Genomic DNA, 24,653 nt, shown 5'->3' on the forward strand with positions numbered 1-24,653 from the left:
ACCAACGGTAAGTACACTGCTGTGTAGTAAAGCGAAGAAACGCACGAGTAGGGTATTCTGCAGCCTGCTAATCGTCTGGTTCTTGACAAGCCGATCAAATTGTGCATCGGCGTGCAGAAATAAAAACAAAACAAAAGGAAACGGTTATCTTTGGGATTATGGATCTTTTGGATTTTCATTTCCATGGTGGTTCGGGATTTAACTATGATAAAAAAATGATTATGGATAATGAGCTGGGATGTATCATGCAGTGAGACGGGCCATCCTTTCCAAGCTCTCGGCGACGCCACTATCTTTTTGACAGGTGAGCTGACTGTATCGGGACCTCTCGGGCCTGCGTGCGGTTTTTTCATCCCAATTCTTTGATAAAAAAAGGCTTCTGCACGAAGCTACCAACGTACGTATATCAAGTGCGTCGTAAGCGGCTAGGAGATTTCCCTTGAAGAAATCGATCTGAGCGAGCGGCGATTGTGTCTCGGTCATCCCCTTTGCGGGCGGCGTTCCAAACAAAAAGAAAAAAAGAAAAAAAAAAAAAAGACCAACACCGACAAAAAAAAAAAAAAACATTGGACTTTCTGTTTATCAATTCCAGGATAGTTAGTATCTACAGATTGAAGTACATCCAATCGCAAAAATCCCCAACCAAACTTTTTAGTTCTTGCTACGGATAACATTCGCCGGCAAGTTTCAAAATTTGCGGTACATCTTTTCTTTTCGTCCCATCTCTCAATGGGTGGGCTTCTTCCTATGATGCAGATGAACGTATGAAGTAAGTTCTGCCATTGCTGACAAGGGGAAGAGAAAGCGTGTATCCAACGGGCGATTGAGTGAACAGCCAAAAGGTTTCTGCACTGACCCACTGACGAACTTGATGTCGAAGAGATGAGTAAGATCTTGGTTAAACATGGGACGTCGATGTTAGCAGGTCTCACAACAGGACGACATCATAACGGAAGTCCGCGAGCCCAAAGCTTTATGGCTGTCAGGCCTGTCAGCCGTCAGGGGAGATAGGGCCTTCAGTTTTTGTGTACCTATATATAAGTAGTGTTCGCTGAATCCATTGACTGCAGAGGTAGATTTTCTGTCTGACCTTTTCCAGAAGTTTGCCAAGAAACCGGAGTCTTGTTTGGAAGAGAGAAAAACAAAATACCAGGATACTTTATTCTTCTGTTTCTTTACGTTGGAAGCAATGCCTGCAGTCCTCCAGGTGTCAGACGACAGCAACCCACTCTATATAGAGTCCTGTCAAGCGCTAGATCATTCCACCGAGTTTGCCAAAGATACCTTGCTCAAGGATCACTGGTGCGGATGGGTGCTTTCCAACTCGACCGTCACGGCGGAATGGATTTTCCTACAGTATATCCTGGGGCGGGAAATCAGCCAAGACGACCGTGAGGGCTTTTTAAAATATTTCAAACTCTCGCAGAGAGCCGACGGGTCCTGGTCCATTGCTACCCAAACCACAACCGAAGGCAACATATCCTGCACGGTCGAAGCCTACCTCGCTCTCAAGATCTTGGGCATCAGTCCCAAGGAGGACTACATGGTTCGAGCGCGGGACTATGTCCGAAGCCACGGTGGAGCCGAGAAGATGCGGATGCTCAGCAGGTTCCACCTGGCCATGTTTGGGCTGGTCCCGTGGGCATCGGTTCCTCAGATGCCGCCAGAGCTCATCTTCCTCCCGTCGTGGGCCCTGATCAACGTTTACAAGTTTGCATCCTGGGCCCGCGCCAGCATCGTGGGCCTTTGCGTGTTGCGTGTGTACGAGCCGCTCTACGCCCTTCCCAACGGGAGGGATGCGGACAACGACTACATCGACGAGCTGTGGCTGGACCCGTCGGAAAAGGTCCTACCTTATACGAAGCCTTATATGCAACTGATCAGGACTTCCCCGCTGGGTATCCTCTTCCAGCTCGGCGACTTGTTCCTGTGGTTCCTTTCGTTCCTGGGATTTTGGTTTCTGCGGCGCAGGGCAATCTCGGCATGCACAACTTGGATACTTGAGCGGCAAGAAACCTCGGGCGACTGGGCCGGCATCTACCCACCCATGCACAACAACATCCTGGTCCTGATGCTCCGAGGTCTCAGTCAGGACGATCCCGTCATTCAGGGCGCACTCGCCGCCTGCGAGAGGTTTCTGGCCGAAGACCCCAGCCACGGCAAGTGGATGCAGCCCAGCGTCTCCCCGGTGTGGGACACCTTTTTGATGATCAGGGCTCTGGCCGACGCCAACCTGACGCACAAGGACGACAAGCTGCTCGCCAAGCCCGTGGAGTGGGTTTTGGCGCAGCAGATCGACGACGACCACATCGGCGACTGGCGCATCTACAGGCCAAACATACCCGCCGGCGGCTTCGCGTTTGAGTATTTCAACAAGTGGTACCCTGACGTCGACGACACCGCCGTCGGGGTGGTGGCCCTGCTCCGCCACGACCCTGCCCTCGTCAACGACCCCAAGATGCTCATGGCTGCGGCCTGGACCGTCGGCATGCAAAACAGAGACTCTGGCTGGGCCGCCTTTGACGCCGACAACGACGCCTACTACCTCCACGCCACTCCCTTCTCCGACATGGACAGCCTGTGCGACAGCTCCACCCCGGACGTCACCGCCCACGTCCTCGAGATGCTGGGTCTGATGTACCGGCTGCAGCGCCAGGGCAAGGTCAAGAACCCCGAGATGCTGACCTTCCTGTCCCAGTCCCGCCCGGCCTGCGACAGAGGCCTCGCGTATCTCTTGAACTCCCAGGAGGCCTTTGGCGGTTGGTACGGCCGCTGGGGCGTGAACTACATCTTTGGCACCAGCGCCGCCGTCTGCGCCATGGCGTACTTCAAGGACCGCAAAGGAGTCTCGGGCAAGATGGCGAGCGGCGTCGAGTGGCTCCGGTCCCGGCAGAACCCGGACGGCGGCTGGGGCGAGCTGCTCGAGTCCTACGACGACAAGGCGCTGGCCGGAAGGGGCAGGTCGACCCCTTCGCAGACCGCGTGGGCCCTGCAGGCGTTGCTGGAGCTGGAGGACCCTCGGGGAAAGGTGGTCGAGTCGGGTGTCAACTGGCTACTCAGACATCAAGTCACCAGCGCCAGCAAGAAATCGGGTCTCGTCTCGGCCACCTGGCCCGAGGAGGACTTCACGGCCACTGGATTCCCCGGTCACTTTTATCTCAAGTATGAGCTCTACAGCCACTACTTCCCGATGATGGCGCTTGGTAGATATAAGAGTGCCATTAAGGAAAGTTCCTGAAAGCCCTCCAGGGTAAAATAAAAACATGGGTAAATGGCCACGGGAAGGTTTACAGCTATAGCGACCTAGGTGTTTTGTGCAGATTTCTTGACTTGTCGTTTTCTATATTGTTTTTTTGTCATGGAGTTTGGTTTTCTATTTGGTCAGCTTAAAGGGGGGAGGGTTGCTTTTTTGGAGGCAATATGTTTACATACAATCTTGGGCTTACCAAGTTAACCTTTCTCATCCGTTATGGCGACAGCGAAATCAGGTTTGGGTAACCTTCTTTTTATCGAAACGTCGAGCAGCCATACCACGAGTCTGCTTAAAATAATCTTCCGCCCTCACTCATAAATTGTTGCCGGCGTTGTGGACTTGGGCAAAGACGAACGTGACCGAGGGGTAATATTCACCGCTTGTGAGACAGCCCAGTGGCTTCCCCGGTGTCAGGTTGCCGACGACTTCGAAAAAAAAGGTCTCCGAGCTTTGGTTAACGTAGTGAGTCGGCTTCCTTCCAGGCTCTGGTTTCCAACCACCTCGGACCAGGTTTCGGGGCTGGTGAAGGGTAGTACGTTTTTGTCCGATGCGGGTGTCTCGCCGTACTTTTCATGTAGTTTCAAGAGGCGCTCTTGGGGCCGGCTGCGCTGAGGATAATGTAGATATAAGGCGGATCCGGCAGTGCATAATACATGGCCCAGGATACGTTCTCAGAAGGCAGGAAAAGAGGTTGTTGACTCGCTATTAAGGTTTTCAGATGAGCGCGCAGTCCTAGTCTGTTTGCCTTCTTACCAGCAATAACAGGGCGTCAGTTACAGAAGACGAGTTCCCACCGAGCAAGTCCTTTTTTCCGCAAACAATTAATAAGCATCTATCAGCTGACCTCAAGCGTTAGTTAATCAGAGGAAGAAATGTTGCGGCAATGTGCAACAACTGGGAAGTGGCCAAGAGTTGTCAGATGTCTAAGTTCTGGGTTAACTGGTATCGCCCACGTCCTTAGTTACTATCTGGTTCTGGCTTAGCTATATTGGAGCCTGTTTCCCATGGCAGTGAGAAGTAAATATTAGGCTACATTTTACCCTCTAACGACAATTTTTGTATGCGCGCAGTTTCATGAGGATCAATCAAGCTCCGGACGAATCTTTATTCTGTGGTTCCAAGGTGCAACAGCTTTTTCGTGTTCCTTCACCTTCTTTTGTCTCTCTTTTATCAATGCACTAATGTTTGATAGCATGCTTGTACGAATTTTACACCCACACATGCTGTGTCTGAGCGGATCGTCGATGTGAGTAGCTGGCCAACCGCTTGCTAGCTTTATTACCGAATTGCACATGTGTCAAAATACGAAAGTATATAGTGGATATATTGAAGATCAGGCGACTCGGATTGGGCTTGTTCATGGGTGTTGAACACTCTTTCGGTAAATGCTCACCCCCAAATGGCCTTGCTGCAACCTTTATATATTTCTCTGACTGATCACTAACTTGATATGATTGTCAACTTGAGAACATTTGGTGGCCCCCGAGACCTAGACGATTTCAGCTCGCTCCCCTCAAGCTTTGCGTGACCGTAGGGGGTCGAGTCTCACCCTCTCCGCATCAATCATTCCGTCTCAGTCCCCCTTTGAGCAAAATGGACCTCCCCAAACCCTCAACACATCCCAACCTGAATCTTTCCTGTCTTTGGTGGGTCATAGATTGCCCTCCCATGCTGAACCACAGCGTGATGTGGCTCCAAACACAAGGCTTGGTTCCAACCCCGATCGCTGGTCTAGGACACTATTGGCTGGCGGCGGGAAAGAATGAAGGCAAACTCGCGCTCAGACAATCATGCTGATGGTATAGTTGTCAGTTCAGGTGGTAAGGTGGTAAGAAGTCACACAGCTTTGTCCTGGATACAGCCTTTTACTTGTCTGACGGAGCAAACAAGTCGACAGTAGTCCTCATCACACTTTCTATAATCTCCAAACTAGCAGACTTTTTAGAAAATAAACTAAGGCGAGGAGCGTTGCAGTGGGTCCGGCTGATCCTGCACGTCGGCGAGGGGCTCTTGCTAGAACCGGACGTAGAAATACAGTAATTAAGCCAGTTATTAATACAATATTGCTTCTAAGTGATACTTTAGGGGCCAAAAGAAAGCATGTACGAGGCAGACAGACACTCATTCCTGCTGCATCTCATTAACCCCTAACCTTGAACCGATAATGCTCCCCCCTGTCCAAATACACCACCCTATCCCTCTTCCCCTGCCCATCCACTTTATTCTTAAAGTCTTCCAACGGCGACAAGAACACATCATAATCGTCATAGTGGATAGGTATCGTGACATCCGGGTCAAGCAAGCGCATGAGCTGCACCCCTTGCTCCGCATCCATCGTGACCATCAACAAGGGCATCGACGGGCCCGGGATCGTAGTTCCTCCCAGGTGGACGAGCATCAGATCGATACGCTTCTCGTCAAGCCACTCGGGGATCTTCTTCAGGTCGTCCACCATGAGCGTGTCGCCCGAGATGTAGATGCGGTAGCCCGTCTCGATCGCCGCCGAGTCGTCTTCGAGGTTCCCAGAAGTACGGTAGCCCAGCTCCAGCATCCAGCCGTTGGTCGGCGGCACGGCCTGCAGGACGTCGTTGGCTACCGACAGAGCCCCAGGCGGGACGTGCTTTCCCGGCATGCCCGTGACCTTGATTGCGGGACGCCTGTGCCCCGCAGCAGACGACGACGACGACGACGGGTTGTCGATGTCGAGCAGCAGATCCTGGAAAAAGTCCAACTCCCACACCCTACGAAACGGCTCATCCTTTCCCCCCTCGGCAGCCAAGCATGATTTTGCATGCGGCGTCGTGATGATGGGAAAGTCGCGATTCAGCGAGTCCTCGACCAGGCGATCGAAATGGTCCTCGTGGTAGTGCGAGAGCAAAATAGCATCGAGCGGCGGGAGCGCCTCGAGGTCCACCGCCGGGTCCGTTTTGCGCTGGGCGCTCACCCCCGGCCCGAGGTGGACGTGGTCTCCGGCGTGGAGGAAGTTTGGGTCCGTCAGGATCCGGACGCCCTGCCACTCGAGGATGGTGGTCGCGGTGCCGACGAACGAGACGCTCGCGTCCTCGTCGCCGGCCGAAATGCCTCGCGGGTGCGTGTGTTGCTTTCCGAGGGGCAGTTTGGCGGTTACTTCTTGCTGTTGATGCTGCTGCTTGGAACCGCCGCGGAGTAGGTCCTCTCGTTGGGCAGGGCTCAGTGTGATTTGGTTTGGGGGAGACATTTTTTTTTGTGCCAATTTGCGATATTGTAGAGTGGCTAGAATAGGTTGTCTTTTTTTGCGCCTTGACTTCTTCAAATATGGAGCAACTATTAACTGTTCTTTGTTTAACAACAGCAGAATGGGGTAAAATGTTGCAATCACAATGACGTGCATGATGAGTTTTGATGATGTAACCCGCCCACATACATTCTACCATCGACATATCCCCTCTTTCTGTTTGACTTTTACTATAACTGTCTGTCCATTGAGTTCTGTGTGAAAGAGGCTTTTCCAGAAGCCTGCAGTGGGCGGTATGACAATGAACTTGCCGGTCAGGTTGAGCTAGCTGCTCCAATAGGGACCTATCGAAAGAAAAGGGGCATGGATAGCTGTATTGGATATGGACAAAACCCTTCTTCAAGTCATGATCAAGAACATTCTTTTACGAACAGTAGATTCAGGAGGTTAAGAGGCTATGACTTCGCACTGAAAATATATATAAAAAAAAAAAAAGAAAGAAAGAAAGCAAGGAAAAAGAACTGAATGAAATCGGCTCCCCCCCCCCCCCCCCCCCCCCCCCCCCCCCCCCCCCCCCCCCCCCCACCATCACCACCTCCGCCCCGTCGCACCCCTTCCCTCAAACCTCCTCAAGCCGCCGGGAATTCTCAAGTCGCCCGGGACAGTATTCCTCCCCTTCATTATCTGGCCGACCGCCGCCCTGATATACGTCTCCAGCCCTTCCTCCTCCATGGTTTGCACATCGGGCCAGTCCTCCATCGCGATCTCGACGCGTCCAGACGTCGATACGAGCTTGGAGGGGATCTGCAGCATGTCTTGGGTCGCGGGACGTTCTTGTAGCGCTCTCTCGTGGATGAGCTCATCGTCTCCGTCGACATCGTCCCGGTCCCCGCCGGTGTTCGTCATCATCATGTCCTGCACCACGCGCTTGGCGCACAGCGGTGCCATGGCGAGGCCGTGCAGCGTGTAGCCCGCGCACAGAAAGAGTCCGGGCCCACCGCCGAGAGATTCGGGTACTGCGCCGACCCATGGGTTGTAATCTCGAGCATAGCTATTTTCGGAGGAGGTGCATGTTAGCTAGATCAGCTGTGTTGTTCCCTCAAGTCCACCACTGGAAACACACATCGTCCGCAGTGAAAGCGTAGGGCAGATTTGCATCATTCATAAGTCGATGGCAAACACAAACGACAGGACAAACTCACCCTTCTATCCCCGCCCAATGCCTAACCTCGGGCAGGTCCGCGCGGCTTTCTGTCTCGTTCATTCTCTCACCGTCCATGAACCCCCTCAAGATATTTTCTAGGTGCCGCTCGACCATGGGCTCGGTCACGTCGTCACGACAATGCCCAACCCCAAAGTCAGCAGCGACGTGCCTGCCACCGGCGACTATCAACTGGCCTCCGGATCCACCCCTCTGCACCAGGCGCTCCGCGCGCTTGCCGTCCTCGCAGAGAAATGTGTAGATCCTGTTCTCCAGATCCACCGGCCCCTTTTTCAAAGAAACACCTCCGGTCTGGGCGGCAGCGGCAGCCTGGCACCGCACCGGAATGATCAGGTCCTCGAGGTCGGGGAGCAGCGCACTCGTGTACCCGTTGGTGGCGAGGAGGACCCTCCCAGCCGAGATCTCGCCGCGGGGCGTGGCCAGCGTCCAGTTCCTCTGATCTGATCCGTCGGCAGCAACACCACCACCGTCACGCTGTGACAACCTCGTCACGGGAGTGTGGGTGTGCAGGGCGAAGCGGTCTGCCTCGTGGCGCTCGAGCAGCCGCTCCAGGATCCACGCGACGAGCCTGTACGGGTGGACGGTGGCGGTGTTGGCCTGCAGCACCACACCGTCCGAGTCCTGCATCCCCAGGCCGGCAAGGGTCTCCCTGATCTTTTCGACGTCCCACCCGCCGCCGGTCGCCATGGGGTCTCTGTCAACACGGATAGGAGGAGAAGACGTGACGGAACGGTCCCAGGTCACCGCGTCAATCACCTGGCCCAGCGAGTCGGGCATGGCGGTTTTGATGTCGGCCACGCTGGCGCTGCTGTAGCCGATCACCGGCTGTTGGGTCACGTACACGCCCAGGCAGTCTTGCCATTCGCAGGGGATTTCGTTATCCCTGACAAAGTCCCGCAGTAACTGTATGCTCTCTAGACTCATGGCAGACACGTCCCAGGCGTTATCGAAAATCAATGTGTCGATAGATCCAATGTTCTGCGGCGCGGTTTTATGGTGTTAACATAAAGTCTGACTTTTCTCGTCTCTTTTGCCATCATTATCCTATTTGACAAGCAGCATGCATTCAAAGCGTCCAAGTCATCCATCGGCTTGGAGGAGAAGGCACTCACCTGCCCAGAAGATCCCCAGCATGCCTCTCTGGCATCTAGCATGACCACGCTGAGATCCTTGGCCCATCCCTCCTTTAGAAAATGCGCTGCAAAGGCGCCAGTGATGCCACTGCCGACGATGACAATATCGGCATGTTCTGGTAGGTCTTCCGTGCTTCTGAATCCCATCAATTTGCTGGAGGGCTCCAGCAGCCATGGACTGATTGACGGCTCAGCGGTCGGCAATCCCGATGTGCATCGCTGCTCCTCCTTGCAGTGTCCGGCAGGTTCTGGTCTGCTAGAGCAGATTATTGCTGATAACATTGATTTCTTTTCAGCAGGGCTCATTCTTCCTGTTTTCTTTTGTTTTTGTTTTTTAATCTGATTATACAGATTTGGTGAGCTTGCGAATGATGAGTTAGCAGGCCTAGTCACTTAAAAGACACGCAAGCTACTTTTCTTTTTACGTATGCTAGGTTAACGAATTATCAGTCTGACACTCGACAAACAGTATTGGCGGGTGAAAGGTATTCTCCGGGACTACGGACGATTGTTCATGCCGTACTATGCAAGTATCTCTCAGTTAGTCCGGTCAACAGTTTCGTATGCATATCGCCCAAATCAGGCTGCCATGACAAAAAAAGGTACTTGTTTGTGGTCCGTTGCTCTTTTTTTGCTCTAGAAAATCGCCTGACTCTTTGCTTGCAAACGTTTAAACTTTGATCGCCGAGAGTTCTCTGAAATTCAGACGAATCTCGAGTAGGATTAGCCGATCTATAAACTCAAAACTGGAAACTGAAAACGTACAATGCGAAGGTGGTATTATCTGGTACTGTACATCCACCTTCATAGAAAGAATTTCCATCAAGGATCGCACCCTCAGATGATCTACCCTCACCAGATAAGATTTGACAGCAGAGGCGAACACTGCGGGTATTTTTAAAGCCTGGTAGGGAAATAACGTGACGCCACCTATCAGTGTGGGCGATTTGAGTGTCAAGAATATGCTTGTTGATCAAGACTAATAGAATACGGACCGAAACACATCCGAACCATATCCTCCCACGCCTTAACAACCACTTTAACCCTTGAGCATCTTTTTCCTCTTGCCGATCTGGGCAGAGAAACCAGTCTTGATGGCAGTAACCGAACGACGTGATCCACAAGAGTTGCAAGTAATAAAGTAACTGTTATTATTGGAAACAGATGGTTAGTATGTGCTGGTTTGACGCATTCAGGTACGTTCGCTTGGGTGTGTACTAACAGGCGGTTCTCTCCCTTGTTGAGCTCTGTGTTGGGCGACCTGCAAGTCTTGCAGGTAACATATTCGACTAGCAAAATCAGATTGTTAACAAAACGATTGATCACTAGGCAAACCATCACGATGCCTGAGCAAAAGCCGGTTTGGATCCACCTACTAATGTACTTGCGCAACACGTTCTCCAGTTGCTTCTGCTGGAAACGACCCTTGATAACCAGACGACGGCTGCCGTCAGTCGAACCCGAAGTACCCAACTCGGCAAACAGGTACTGAGTAACGTGTTCCTCTGTACGCTTCATGCGCTTGCAGATATCAGCCAGGTTGATGAAAATGGTCTTCTTGTTGCCTTCACGTGCGCATTGCGGGGGCGGGATCTTGTATGACCGGGTTCCGCTCGTCGCATGGTCAGGGTTCTTCTCTTCGAGGAGCTTGTAGAACCTTCCGAGGAGCATCTTGTATGGGATGGTCTCTGTCGCATCGTGAGCCCAAATACCGGTTCCCTCATCCATGTCACCCTCCTCCACCTCTGGCTCCTCAGCTTCGGCTTCGCCCTCTTCTCCCTCCTTGTCGTTGAGCTCCATGGCCTTGAGCTTCTTTGCGAACTCATCCTCCTCGTCCTTGGGAACCTTCTTCTTCTTTTTCTTCTTGAGCGTCAGGTCCAGCCCACCGTCCTCAGCATTCTCGTCGCCGGCGGCTTCTTCGCCATCCTCAACCTTCTTGGGCTTCTTCTTCTTCTTCTTCAAGGTCAAGTCAAGTCCATCGTCATCGGGAGCGGCCCCGTCCAGGGTCACATCGGCAGGAGCTGAAGATGCATCAGTAAATGCACCAAGTGCTGCGGAGAGTGGCGGCGTACGAGGCGTGTGGGATTGGGCCGAGTCCTTCTCCTCATTGGGGGTCGACATCGTGGTGACCTTGCCGTCGGCGTCGACAACTAGCTTCTCTTCCGTAAAGGCAACAGACTTGCGAGTCTTCCTATCGGGAAGCTGTGAGGGCTAATGGCAATTGAGATTGCTTTGGGTTAGCGACTTGTTTAAAGCTTGCACAGGTTTTTTGATATCATAGATAGCTTTGTTTGTTGAGAGAACAATATGATGGATTCCCGATCAGGATAGGGTTATCGGTGCTACAGGAAGAACGACCTTTGGGTGCGGGTTTAGGAAGGAGAAATTTCTTTAAGCTCGACTTCCAATGGGCTACCGGCTCAAAGAGTGGCGCAATAGTCGGAGCGAGGAAAATGAGTAATAAATGAGGTTGCTTGAGCGCTTGCCTCCAGTCACCGAACCATGAAAAAAGTGGTGGGGTGGTTGTGTGCGTGGAAACTGGGGATTGCTTTGCTGCAGGGAAAATTCGGGAGGGGCAGATTTGTCGAACAGTCACTGGCTGGACTGCTTCGGTGGAGGGGACGGGAAGGGCTAGGACATGCTTGCCGGCCAAACTATGATAGCCGGCAAGCTTGCACGAAGCAGAGACATGACAGACGACGCCACACCCATTGCAGTCAAGACTGAATATATTGACTCACCTCAGAATCCATGATTGTGGTCGCACTCCTAAACGCACTCGATTTGTTTTGGTGTGGTACCCAGATCGAATTCTTGGCCTAGATGACTGGTGGGAATTTTTCTGGGCTAGGGGAATATCTGCAGAAAACAGGCCAAATTCGATTGCCCTCTTTCACAAAGTTGTTTGGTTCCGAATGGACGTGCTTTGTTGTATGACTTGTGTGCTGGTAACAATTTCTTGGATTGGATCGACGAGCCCACAGCTAACCTAGGTAAGGTATAAAGTAGGATGTTGGATTACCAGGGATGGGCGCTTTTTCTGTCAAATCTGTCTTTGATAGAACATGAGCAAACAATGGTGAAAAGTTGCTCTGCGCGATAGATAACCAACATCGCCTGCGCTCTCGTTAGCCGTCAGACCCGATGGATGACTCAATTGAATTGCCAAGCCGTGGAGGGTGGAGACTCAGGAAAACCACTGATCAGCTGCAAGGTCACATGACCCATTCTGCAGAGTACCGTACTGTACCACTAGGTTAGGTACCCTGTCAATGTAGGCAGGCTTAGTACCTGCCCGTAGGTAAGGTAGGCTGCTCTAATTTGGGTGCAGGTGGTCTTTGCAAGTGACGTCTGTTTTCGTGTCCGGGGTTACTTGGTGAAGGAAGTTCTCCGCTCAAGTTAGAAAGAATCAACTTCCAGAGCTCCGGTAGCCTTCCGACTTGATGACCACCGTGCGGCAAACGTCGTGAAGGGACCTTGCCAGCATAGGTGTCTGATTTCCATTCCATCTTTCCACTCAAGGAATTTTTCGGTCGGTCCCAAAACGCCGCTCGACTCCAGCCATGTCGGCGACCACGGAATCATACATTCTCCCCGATCCCGCAGTAGCCTCCGATGATCACGACGACCTGGACTCGCTTCCCTCAATCTCGACGAGCCTACTCGACTCCGAGCCCGACTCGGAAGCGCAGAGAGAATGGGAGGAAAGTCTTGAGCAGTTGCAGCTGATGCTGACGATGGTGATAATACCGTTTACTGGCAAATACATGGGGCGCAAGTTTGCATTCTGGAGTATGTTTGACTTCCTACCGCACGATAGCCAAAGACCAATCTCTCTGATGACCAGTCCGGAGACTAACGACAATTCTTTTGAATATAGGCTGGGCACGATACATGGAATGGATGCACAATGTTGAGATCAGGTGGACGAACAAGAAAGCTTTTGCAGCTGCTGGCGTCATCGAAGCCGCCGCAACATTATGAGCAGCAGTCATCATCCTATAAATATCCGATTTTCACGATACCCGCCGTACGCCTGTAAAAATACGAGCCTTTACATGGAAATTGCGTTCAGGCATAGCGATGTGATCCCATCGACTCTTTGTTTGCCGCGTTTACTTTGGACAGCTAGGAGACTATAGCAGTCTTTTTGGGGCTATTCATGGGCCGACAGCAAATTCCTTGAGCAAATCAACGCATACTTTTATTCGCGTCGTTTCAACTCTGGCATGCTTCTACCGCCGCTTACTTCCAGGCCACAAGCAAAATCATGGGGTACAGGCCGTCTTCTACTCGCATCAAAATAGACTGGTTAAGGGGAGGCTGTCTGGGGTCTTGATTACACAATTGAATGGTTATCATTGTTATATCTGTCTCGCGTCGGGTGAGCTTCTGGGTGTAAGCATCTGAGCCTCGAAACATGGAAGCGGTAGACGCGTAAGTATGGCCTACCTATGCTAGACTTTGTTCGACCGAAATTACAAGCAGTCTGAGTTTTGGCCTTGGCGGTAATCTTTCGCACAGGTCTACTCATCTACGAAGTTCCTCTCTCCTGTCTTGGCCCCGTAAATGTCTGGGATGCAGGGTGTTCCATGCAGCGAGAAAAAAATCAGAAATGCTAATTGAGTGCTTCGTCGAGTTGCTTCTCGTCGATGGTACCAAAGATATCACTTACCCCAGATAACAATTGGTTGAGATTACACGCGTTCTTATATCTAGCCAATATAGACTGAGAAGTCAGGCCTGAATCCATCGGGCGTCACAAAGCAGGTTCAACGTCGACCTAATACGCATATCCATTCGACCAGTCAAGTATAATTTGGCGTGCCTGGGTCTCTTTCACTTGCCACTCTCGGACAAAATCAAGGCGGTTTTGATACTCGAAGGAAATTTGATCGGTGCAGAAGTTCGTGCCCATCATGCCATAAAATGACGTCGCTGGATTCTGCTCGACGCGGAGCAAGTGGTGCTGTGCCCTCTGATAACAGTCACTCACATGGCCGCCAAACTTTCTACGTGATACTAAAACCCCTGTCTGTTGACAAATTTTATCAATTAGCCACTGACTATCAGTCAAAGCGCTACGAAACGATGGCAGGTGGCTGTCAAAAAGTCACCATATCAAAGAATGGCGCAGGGAGGCAGGTTAGTTGCTAGCGATGATGCCGCTACGTCATCTCACATTGGTTTGCCTGTATGTGTCACACTAGTCGCTTGTTTATACGAGTATAGACTTGCCTGCTAAAGAAAAAAAAATTGAATTGGTTTCGTTGTTCTTTAGGCGCTACGATTTTCAATTGAGCCAGGGGTGGGTAGTGGGACACCGCACTCGACTCTCGAAATGTAAACACCTCTTTGTGCCGTTTTCCTGGCGCCAGGGAATTCAGGCGGTAGTGTTGTTGTACATACTAATCCTTCACGACCTCGAGCCAATGAATTAAGCTATTATTCGCCGATCCGGTATTTCTTTCCCCTCCAGTGTCACTGGCAGGTAGATAGGTACATATCTGTATGTAGGTGTATACATCTTGGCCAATGAAATAGCTTTTGCAGAGAGCTAATATTCGAAAGGAATATTCGACTGGGAAATACTCCCGTCGGCCCATGGGTACCCAACTTAAATGCGAGCACAAACGGCACAGCAAGCTTGGCCTCATCATTGCTGTAACACCAATGGTAAAAGGTGAAAACGTACAATGGCAAAACGTAAAATGGGAAAAGATCACATATGCATGAGTGGCTCGGGACCGAGAATATTCAGTGATCGCATCGCGACTATTTATCTCAAGTATTCTGCTTCTTTGAGTAGTCAATCAACAACGTATCTCTTCTGGACAGAAACCATTAACTCGGCTGTCAAACCCACAACTGGCTCATTGGATACTCTCGTGATTCACCAGAAATCACAGAAGGCAAAACTCATTGCCTACTGATAACAGAAAACAATTGGCACCATAAGCGAACATGTTGATAATTCTGTTGCTGTTGGCCATCTCGGCTGGCGCGGCAGGTCAAACAACCCCAGATTTCCACTGGGCTATAGGAGGATTCATTTTGACGACAATGAGACAACTCCCAATTATGATTACGGAAGACAGCATCCCAATAGCACAAGGTCAATCAACTTCAAGATATCGCAGTGGGATTCTTTACCGGAATGGACATTTCGTGAGTATATTCAAGACTGAATCCCCATCCATCAACTAGGTCAAGTAATATGAAAAATAGAAACATGTCTTGGGCTGTGCTGATTTCTCGACAAATATACGTCACCGTCGTGCTTAGGGTTAAACGCAACTCACTTTCGATATCCTAACCCCCGTAGACACAGAACCCCGTCGACAACCCTCATATTACAGCAATTACCTTTGACTTTAATTGGCCCGAAGGGGGCCAGATTAAGGATCAATTTGTGGGAAAGAAGATCTTGAACAACGGCCTGGATTTGACCATAGTCAATGTGACTCGATTTTGCCAAACCTTCTACACTGCAGATTTCGATCGCGTCAATAACCTCAGCAAATCGTATACTGAAGAGAACACGCGCTCAACTGACTGTCGGCCTTTCCTCGGGGATGAATGCGTCAAGGAGTGGGAATCAGCGAGCCCTAGTAGGAGCAGTTACGGTAGCTCAGGACTGTCCACACTTTGGGGTGCATGTGCTCCCATCTTTTCACAGGGCCGATTAAAGATCATCTTGTCGCAAGGGCTGGCAAGGAACTACAGCAGCGGTGACATCGTGACGGGAGCATCGACAGGAGCTATGAACGGGACCAACTTGACTTCTTTACGATGCTGTCACCAACAGGGTGCATGCCGTAATGATCAACCCCGTGTTCGAGGTCAGGGGTCTCGCCGGCGGTAATCGCACCTCCAACATAACAGGCAGCCGGCAGCTTCTCTGCATCCGCATCAATACTGGACAGGCAGAATATGAAGCTGAGAGCGCATGTACATCGACAATCATGGGTCGCGGGATAGGTGGAGATGGTCTGTTTAGTCAGCTGGTAGCGGCAGTGATGGCTGCTGTTATTCTTGTCTTTGTTGTTTAGGCAGACGGGCGGCTGGGAACTCAGCCAGATGTTTTTTTTTTTTTTTTTTTTTTTTTTTTTTTTTAAAGAACTAGATAATGAACAAGCATTGGCAGACACGCCAGGACGCGTATGCCTCGACTTGAGCAGTTAATTCAAACTTTTCGTTAACAGTCGATGCTTCCCGCTATCGACTGAAGCATCGACTGGTCTGAGCTAGGTACATAACCTTGTTGATCATCAGCCTTGCCAGTACAGCCCGCATGCCGAGTCCCTGGCCAAGGATGATTGCCGAGAACCATAAAAAGCCTGGGGACTTGGGGACTTCTGATCCACATGAGTGAGTACCTTAGCCCAAAACAGTATTCAAACCAAGGTGCTAACGTGAGGAGGGAAAGTAAGAAAGAAAAGGGGAAAAATCATGCGACAAATAGCACTTGAAAGCTCGGCAGCAAAACACGTTACATATGTGTATGTTGATACCCAATCGATTACCGAGTTTGACATCTGGTGAGATTGGATGGAAAGGTGCCGGATCTCGGCTTTCCTCCAAGGGCCCCTTGAAGGATAAGGGGGCAAGAGTGGGGATATGAAGCTCAACCCGAGCAATGAGTGGTTTGATGACATTGGGTTGGATGCCAAAATTCAAAATGTGGGGGACGATGGGTTGCGCGGCTAGCAAGGCTTGCAGCCGCCGTGCGTGGTTGCCCCGCCAAAGACGATTTGATCCCACTTCATCAACCCCCCAACGGGAAGGCAATGTCATGTCATCGCCCGGTACTTGGCAGCCAATTAATTACGTGCAGGCAGGACTGCATGCGGAAAAGGATTGCCGTGAATTGTTCACTGTACTGTACAGCACTTCCCATCCAGTAGTTTGTTGTACGTACGCACGTCCGATAGCGACGTGCGCATGTTCCCAAAATTAGTGGCAACAGCAAAGTGAGGTAAATGTCTAAACAATCTTGGGTGAAGTTCGGAGCGGACGGATGCTTTTACTTCATAACTAGCTTAGCTTAACCCGCGATCGTCTGAAGCATCGACAGTTCATGACCCTTAAAAATCCCAAGCTGATTACTTACTGTGGAATCCTTCTCATCCGCTGATGCTGCTGTGCAGTAGTTAGCTCGTGCAGTGTTGCTCGCATCCACGCTAGTGTGTGGTGGCAAAACGTCATGGTGGGTTGCGTCCGAATCTTAATTGCACCCTTAAGGCCGCCATACCGATACCTTCCCAAGCTCCCATTCATCCACTGCCCAGTTAACTCCAATAATCACCAACCCAACCCACAAGAACAACTTAAACAACCCAGATCAACATTTGGGAAAGCAACTCCCTTGCAGCCATACCCGCCTGCACCTCCCAGTTCTTCTCTTAAATTATCCACATATCAATATCTCTGCGGTCCATTTCCGGCGCATTATCAACATCCTCGGCATTATCGACAAGGGGAAAAAAACAAAACAAAACAAAGGAAAAAGAAATACTAGGCACTGCATCAATCTCGTCTCGACACCCATTTTGAGCCTTCATCCTATCTACCAAGCTACCCGTCAAACCAAACTTTAGTTCCACCTAACTTCACAGCTTCGAAAGCCGTGAAACTCGGTGGAATCCACTGTCATATCCGCCGTTCAAAAGTGAGTCGGGTGTACTACTATTGTACTGTACATACAGTAGAAAAATGAGCTAGCACTCCCCCATCCCCATTTCTCCATGTGCTTCTGCGTCGATCACGGCATACACTTTATCATCTCTCCACAAGCTCCAGCTGACAAGATCGAAACAGAACAAAACGCATCTGTTACTCGTTGCACTAGGCCCGATTGAAGCCGGAAGTCACTGGAAGCCCACCCACATCCCATCAAGAAAACCAACATTCCATCGCAGACAGACGTCCCAACTAGACGGACGAACCCAGATTAACAACCGCCGCAATGATGGAAGACGTTATCCGAACGGTCCTTAGGCTCCTTGAGATCCTTTGGACGCTGCTCACCACGGCCCTGATCGGCAACGTCATCGCGCTCAACATTAACGCTGCCGGATCGGCGTCAGCCGCCGTCAACTACACCATGTTTACTTGCGTCGTGGCCTGGATCGCTTCCCTATACGGCCTCATCACCAACTACGTCGACAACATCCTAGTGCCAATCGTTTCGTTTGCACTCGATGGCGCCGCCACCCTCTTCACCTTTATCGCCGCCATCGTGCTCTCGGCCAAGCTGCGCGCCACCAATTGCGGCGGCCGCCTGGACCCCAGGGACCTCGGCTCCGACTGGATTGGCTTTGGCAGCGCTGACAACCAGAAGCGTTGTCGCGAGATCCAGGCTTCGGCAGTCTTCCTCTGGTTCCTGCTAGCCTGCTTCATCACCAGCCTGTTCTTCACCTTTAGGAGTTCCAAGCGCACCGGCAAGTCGGTGCTCAGTGGGCCCAGCAGTATGTCGCAGGTCCGCGGGGTATAGGTCCATTCCAAACGACGCGACCATGCCGTGGAGTCTACTGGACTCTCCTTGGACGTTATCTGAGGCAGGCTGGTCTTTTCTTTATCTTTTGATTACCCATGGGCGATATCCTTAAAAAAGAAAAATGGCTTTGGCTTTGCGCGTTGCGACATACACCCTTTTTGGCCTCAATACGTATGACTTTTCGGCCTTTGTCGCCTCGGCAACGTGATGGAAGGGCTGGATACCGGATACCTTTTGTGTTTTTGACGTAATTATGATTTAATGTATGTTCTTGTGCTTTTGTGTATAGGTGGAGATAGTTATATATGAGCTTTTGCAGAGAAATTGAGCAGTAACATTATGCTCCACTTGGTCTGAGAGACAATTCGATTCTTTGAGTCCTTTAACCCTAGACAGTCTCTTGTCAGTCTCCATTCTAGCTAAACATGTTTCTCCACTTGAAGTGATCGACGACCCGAGGCTCTCAGAGGCTTAGTCGTAAGTAACCCTAGACAAGTCAACCCACAAATGAAGCCCTCAACACTAGCCACTCTACCCACATAATAGAACCCGCAACCTCGGCCACTCACCAGCAAATAAACATCAGTCTCTATAGCTCAGTGGCAGAGCGTCAGTCTCATAACTTATATGATCATTCAAGAAATGAATGGGTAATCTGAAGGTCGACGGTTCGATGCCGCCTAGGGACAATGCATGTCAGCACAAACTTTTGACATTTTTTGATGCCAGAGATGGTCAGTCAACCCAAGGGATAACTATTGTCTGCTGTGGGTTTTCGAAAAATGTATATGCAACCACATTACCTTATGCATGCATCGGCGTGAAACTGTCGTACATAGAACATACATGAACAGCACATAGAATGGCGTTTAGAAAGGTGACTTGAGCGTCGCAGTTGGGTTTCCTCTTGGGTTCCGTGCGTTCCTAAGAACGGACGGACACGAGGTAGAAATGTGAAATGTGGAGGAGATGGGGGGAAAAAAAGTATCTGCTCCTCTCAGAGTTTCAATAAATGCATGCATATGTAAAACAGTTACTACATAGTATGAGTAGGTATTGCTGAGCGTGGGACTGTGTGCCTAAGTCATCCATCAAAAATAAGTGACTATATGATTCAGGAAACCTATATGCTGACAATGCATCGTTTGAGTTTTCACCGCCTTGGATGTCTAATTTTTTTTTGTTGATGAAATACGTCACGTTACCATAATGTGTAGCGCTTAAATCGCGTGATGATCAACCACCCCCGACTCGAACGACGACGGGGTTGGTGGATTCGGAATGCATCGGATCTCGAAGGGGGGGAAACAAAATAAAGAGACTCTTGAACTAGGAAAACAAGTTGCATCACAATTGGCAGATCCAGCTTCAGATGCAACCCTTGAAGAAAGATCTGCAGGCGAAGACCTCGTCTACTGTGGTACTTTTTTCATTTCCACTTTTTCTTTCCCTCCCGGGGGATCCTAATATCTCTAGGAACCTTTTTTTTTTCCTCGGGCGTTTTGTTTATAGAATGATCGCCATTCATGTCCATATTAGGCGCCTCGTCAACAACTCCCTGGTTTCAGCATATTCTCGTACTACCGTTGTGGTACTATTTAGAAAGAAATAAGCAGGCCCGAGCTTTTTCTTTTTTTCTCCCTTGGGGGTGGCCTTGTTTTACTTCAAGTTCGACTGTCAGCATAACCCTTGCTGTCGGCTGAGCTGAAAAGACATGATTAGCGCGTAAAAGACGAGGCTACCAGGCGAGGCTCACAAACTTACTTGCAGGGTAACAAGGGTCGTCGCCGATGCTTGCGTCGCAAACTCGCAGCTTTTTGTCTTTCTTTTTTTTTTCTTGTTTGAAAAAAGACAAGGCTCTGGGAAAGACATACTTCCGATCGGGAGAAAGCATGGCGCATTGTGAAGCTAATCTGAACTGAGAAGCTTGTTTCGTTATCTAAGCTGTCACCATAATTCTACTTTTTTACTTTTTCTATATCCGGAGGGTGAAACACCAAGGGGCGTGTCCGTCCAAGTCACGAAGAAAAGAAGAAAAATGCGAGAGAGGGAGAGAGAGAGAGAGGGAAGGCAAAAGAATAAGATAGCGTACACGATCGAGTGACAAGGAGAACAGCAAAATTAAAGTTGCCAGACGACATATTTGACGGTCGCGGAGCAAACTTTCCGAGTTTGACACGACATGATATGATTCCGCACGAGTTACTGCGTACGTAATTCCGCACAAGGCATATAGGCGGCGCTAGCGAGTGATTTTTCATCTCGTGAATCAAGACCAACCAGAACAGAAAGAAAAAGGGGACAAAAGACAGAGAAGGCAAAGACAAAAAAAAAAGGTTCCGACGCAGTCGAACTTATCCAAGCTGTCAGTAAAGGCTCTTCCGCTTAAGTTCAATCACCGGACCTTTGGTGTCAACGTTGTCTGATTAGAAAAACAATCTATAATACAGTAATTGTATAGATGGGATGCGACTATGTGTACCTCGGGGAGTGGGATACCACGTAAATGGCCTCATTTTTTTTATCAGTTTTTGACGCGGGAAAAGCCCCGACTCACGGGCACAACGTGTACCGTGTCATTCTCGAGGGCGGTTCATCCCTGGCAGCCAAGGCCGCCTGACGTGCAAACATCTACTACCCTTTATCTTGTCTGGTCTTTTGATCTTCTTTGCCTTGTCGTCCGTTCGCTCTGAACCCGCACAAGGTTTACACACCCCTTTCTGAAAAGTATCACTCTATATGGTCTTATAGGTATACTTTCTGTGTCTGTTCTATCCTTTCCCTACATAAACCTTAATTGAGGAGGAAAGACAAGGGGGAGGGGCGTGAACATACATCAAGCCGGGGATACCTAATCTCAACTTTGTCAGACTTATATACTTCCCTTCAAAAAAGCCTGAACTGTAGACGGGATCGGGCGCGTCTCTTCCTTTTCTCCCTCCAAATTATGCTTCCCGCAGACTGCAAACCCCGAGTCCTGCTCCCTGTCTCGTGCTAGAAAACGTCTAGAAAAGAAGAGCTGAATCGCCCGAGGTTCCCCATCCCTCGCTCCCCCCACCCTGCAAGCTAAGAGAGTCATCTGACAAGTTGTCCCCGACCTGAGGCTCGAGCTCGAGCGTTAATCCCAATACACCAGACTCTTTTTTGGCTCTCCTGTGTATGTGTGTGTGTGTGTGGGTGGGACATAAGGTTATGTCTCTTGGTGTCAGACTCAATGCGGAATACCGAAAAGTAATCATTGTCCAAAAAAGCAGCAAGAAAAAAAGAAAACCTAAAAAAGAGTTGCCGCTCAGCAAATCGAGAGTACCTTTTTTTAGGCCCAAAACATAAAGACAAAAACGAAAAGAAAGTGGCTCATTGGATGGACCGTGACGTGTACTCCCGAGATCTAGTCTGTACGATCAAACACGATGATCTAAAGATAAATAGACGAGTTTTTGTTTTCGGAGTGGCAATCTGCGGATTTTGGGCTCTGAGTAAGTCAACACGCCCCCCTTTCCCCCTTCCCCTGGTGGCTCATTTCTGCACACTAGCATCTGGACTATAGAAGCAATCCTATTGTTGAGGGGAATAAGGCAAAAAGAGAGAGAGAGAGAAATCTTGGCGATATCAAAGGCTTAAGATTGACAACCTTGCTAACGAGGTGACAGTTTCACTCGAGACGCGACACATATTGAATCGTCTCTGTCTGTGGAGGCATATTAATACTCCATAGTTAAAAAAGTAACACACTGACATTCTTGACCGCCACCCATTACCGAGAACAAAGTAAGGCCTTGGTCGGATCACCTTCCACATCCAGCTTTGCCGGGCTTCGTCCCAAATGTATACCGACAAAGTATTATTTCCAGATTAGGAAAAAATTGGTAACACAAGCCACAGTCTATAAACTCTATAAGCCCTGCGGTGGTCCGCTCGATCAACACACGGGTTGAAAGACTATTCCGAGTGGTACACTCGTACGAAAAAAGTATGACACCATGTAGGGTTCGTTGAGTGAATTTATTTTTGACCTCATATTCGTTACATTAGTTTTGGAGTTGGAGGCGAGGGTGTGGTTACAGGGCGAGCCGAGGCGACTAAGGATAACAGTGAAGAAAACTCAGGAAAAGGATATACCCGATGGCAAGCAATATTCCAAGCAAGGAATAGTGGCAGACAAAAAAAAGAGAGGTAGTGTAGCGATGAGACGGGATTAGGGGTGTAGATGTATCAGGCGATATATCACTTTACTCTACGTTCAACCCCGACACCTTACCCAGCAAACATGCCAAAAAGATTAGCGTTTATTCTCTTGCTTTCACTCCCACATCACAAAGCTTCCAAACCAGATTCTGGAAAACGCTTCCCGTGTACAGGGTTCCCATCTCTCTCTCTCTCTCTCTCTTCCAGCTCAAGCCTTTCGGGATTTGGAGCTTCGAGAAATCATCTAGGATGAATGAATGAACACTCCCGAGTGAAAAGGTATAAATGACGTGTCTTTTTGTCATGGGACGACAAGGATTCGTATAGCTGTCTCTAATTTGTCATTTATCTTGCGTGTCGTGTCAACAAGGAAAACAAAAGTAAACAAATACAAGAATGAGGAGACCGAGGCGAAATAAAAGGGATCGGTGAATGAACTGTTTGTACTATTAGTTGATATGTCTGCATACATATGCAACTATGTATCTATAGCATAGGCAAAACCAACAGGCAAAAGGTGTGCATCCAGTGAATAAGGTGTTATTGTACATGAGATGTTTTACGCAGTAGAAACAAACAACCAATTTAGATGAGATCGGGCCGTGGGGCTGTGTTGAGCTGGTAATGAACGGGCCTCTTTTTTTTTTTGTGGTTTTGTAATGTTTGGCTTTGTGAAGTTTATTGCACACCGACCGACAGTTAGGCTGTTTCTGTTCTGTATCAAAAATGAGATCCGAGAAGGAGATAGAGACAAGTAAAAAAAAAAAAAAAGTAAAAGAGGGCAAAGTGCGCGGGCATTGAACATCCCGAACATCATCATGGTCACAAGAGATTTCGGTTCGGAGGCGCCGATGTCTTTTGTCGGCCGACTCAGACTATGTCAAGTTGCTTAGAGATATGTGGGCTGTGGTTTTGGTTTGACTAGGTAGGCATCCACAGGCTTCAGAGAGTCAAGCTGTGATATTCTTATGTAGGCTCATTATGGCCCGTCACGACACGAAACAAAGCACTAGAGATTGTGCTTGCAAGTCTGTCATTGCTGAATACTCACTCTGCTACATGTAAGGGGGTCGGAGCAAATCGGAATGTGGATGGTGGGTTCAGCATCGTGAAGAGAAATATTCATTCGTAATGCCCACCCACCTAGCTAAATCCCACCTACAATACTCTAAAAGAACGGGCCAAGGCTGTCTGTCCATCAAAGAAAACAGGTCAGCTGCGGTTGTTTGTCCGCCAGTGATACTCCATTTCGTCATTTAGACTTTCGGGCGGCTACTTTCGTGTTAGAAACCTGCAACAAGCGCAACCCACCCGCCCGCGCTCATCACCATCCGTGCTCTTCTTGGCTCTTAGCTCATGACAAGCGCCCATAATTCTATTGCAAATACTACATGCCAAGTAGTATTTGCCTACCTGCTTACTGGAGTTGGACGAAAATTGAGGGGCATCAGCATCAAAGATCCTTGTGTCAATGAAAAGGAAAAAAAAAAATTGTGTATGTCTTATGTTTTGATCCTGTGCCACCCACAATATGCAAGGCAACGTTCACCTGGGATTCTATGCCGTGTGGATAAAAGCTTAATTGATTCCCACGACTCGGGTTGTCGGTTTCCGGCAGGCAAAACACAAGCTGGGTTAACCCTCCCTTGATCCCTTGACATAGCGGTCGATGATGGCAAAGTGGAGGGATGGCAAGGGCCTCTTTTTTTCGTTGTTGTTACTTTACCGCCTACAGTAAAGCAAAGAAGAAAAAAAAAACATTAAATCACCACCGTGACCCTTTTTTTATTATTATTATCATTATATTTTCAGCTTCCCGCATCCCGCGTTAAAACCCCTCCCACGTAAGCCCCTCCGTTCCATTGATCCATCGTAATACGGAGTGTAACTATCACGTCGGAACGTTAGGCAATCACAAACGAGGCCCGGGCGACCGATGAGTCGCTTGCAAAGAGTAGTCCCCATTAGCAAGCATATCAAACTCTTGTCTTTTTGTTTTATTTCTTTGATTCCTTTCTATTCATTTGTCAAAGGTCACGATGCATGACTTGATGGGCATTAAGGTTTTCGATGGACCCAAAGCAAGGCTCTGGTTTTTTTTTTGTACTGTGTGGAAGATATCCAGTGAAGACTATACCATAGTAGAG

General features: G+C 49.5%; 6 protein-coding genes across 6 annotated transcripts; 3 read left to right on the plus strand and 3 right to left on the minus strand.

Moving 5' to 3' along the window:
• Positions 1-1,189: 1,189 nt before the first annotated feature.
• PgNI_08500 (uncharacterized protein) lies at positions 1,190-3,238 on the plus strand (the record flags this gene model as incomplete). Its single annotated transcript, XM_031128497.1, has 1 exon — positions 1,190-3,238. One exon carries the CDS (start codon positions 1,190-1,192, stop codon positions 3,236-3,238), a length of 2,049 nt encoding a protein of 682 aa, XP_030978402.1.
• A 2,155-nt stretch (positions 3,239-5,393) lies between these two features.
• On the minus strand, positions 5,394-6,470 carry PgNI_08501 (uncharacterized protein; the record flags this gene model as incomplete). The annotated part of the gene is made up of 1 exon (XM_031128498.1): positions 5,394-6,470. One exon carries the CDS (start codon positions 6,468-6,470, stop codon positions 5,394-5,396), a length of 1,077 nt encoding a protein of 358 aa, XP_030978403.1.
• A 585-nt stretch (positions 6,471-7,055) lies between these two features.
• On the minus strand, positions 7,056-9,128 carry PgNI_08502 (uncharacterized protein; the record flags this gene model as incomplete). Its single annotated transcript, XM_031128499.1, has 3 exons — positions 7,056-7,518; positions 7,670-8,667; positions 8,802-9,128. 3 exons carry the CDS (start codon positions 9,126-9,128, stop codon positions 7,056-7,058), a joined length of 1,788 nt encoding a protein of 595 aa, XP_030979340.1.
• Positions 9,129-9,546: 418 nt separating this feature from the next.
• Positions 9,547-11,938, minus strand: PgNI_08503 (uncharacterized protein). The gene is made up of 4 exons (XM_031128500.1): positions 11,564-11,938; positions 10,199-11,033; positions 10,045-10,111; positions 9,547-9,967 (listed from the first exon to the last, which is right to left on the minus strand). Exons 1-4 carry the CDS (start codon positions 11,573-11,575, stop codon positions 9,862-9,864), a joined length of 1,020 nt encoding a protein of 339 aa, XP_030978401.1. The 5' UTR covers positions 11,576-11,938; the 3' UTR covers positions 9,547-9,861.
• Positions 11,939-11,994: 56 nt separating this feature from the next.
• On the plus strand, positions 11,995-13,345 carry PgNI_08504 (uncharacterized protein). The gene is made up of 2 exons (XM_031128501.1): positions 11,995-12,614; positions 12,703-13,345. Exons 1-2 carry the CDS (start codon positions 12,386-12,388, stop codon positions 12,804-12,806), a joined length of 333 nt encoding a protein of 110 aa, XP_030978406.1. The 5' UTR covers positions 11,995-12,385; the 3' UTR covers positions 12,807-13,345.
• Positions 13,346-17,790: 4,445 nt separating this feature from the next.
• Positions 17,791-18,318, plus strand: PgNI_08506 (uncharacterized protein; the record flags this gene model as incomplete). The annotated part of the gene is made up of 1 exon (XM_031128502.1): positions 17,791-18,318. The coding sequence occupies one exon, from the start codon at positions 17,791-17,793 to the stop codon at positions 18,316-18,318; it is 528 nt and encodes a 175-aa protein (XP_030978404.1).
• Positions 18,319-24,653: the final 6,335 nt, after the last annotated feature.

This window comes from Pyricularia grisea (genome assembly GCF_004355905.1).
Source record: "Pyricularia grisea strain NI907 chromosome V map unlocalized Pyricularia_grisea_NI907_Scaffold_6, whole genome shotgun sequence".
Lineage (NCBI taxonomy): Eukaryota > Fungi > Ascomycota > Sordariomycetes > Magnaporthales > Pyriculariaceae > Pyricularia > Pyricularia grisea.

Bases quoted from the DNA above. Each gene is read 5' to 3' on its own strand.
- PgNI_08503 (XM_031128500.1), bottom strand. The intron at 10,112-10,198 runs GTAGGTGGATCC...TGATTTTGCTAG, and splicing joins CGTGTTGCGCAAGTACATTA to TCGAATATGTTACCTGCAAG. The intron at 9,968-10,044 runs GTTAGTACACAC...CAATAATAACAG, and splicing joins AACAAGGGAGAGAACCGCCT to TTACTTTATTACTTGCAACT.
- PgNI_08504 (XM_031128501.1), top strand. From the start codon at position 12,386: ATGTCGGCGACCACGGAATCATACATTCTCCCCGATCCCGCAGTAGCC. The intron at 12,615-12,702 runs GTATGTTTGACT...TTTTGAATATAG, and splicing joins GCGCAAGTTTGCATTCTGGA to GCTGGGCACGATACATGGAA.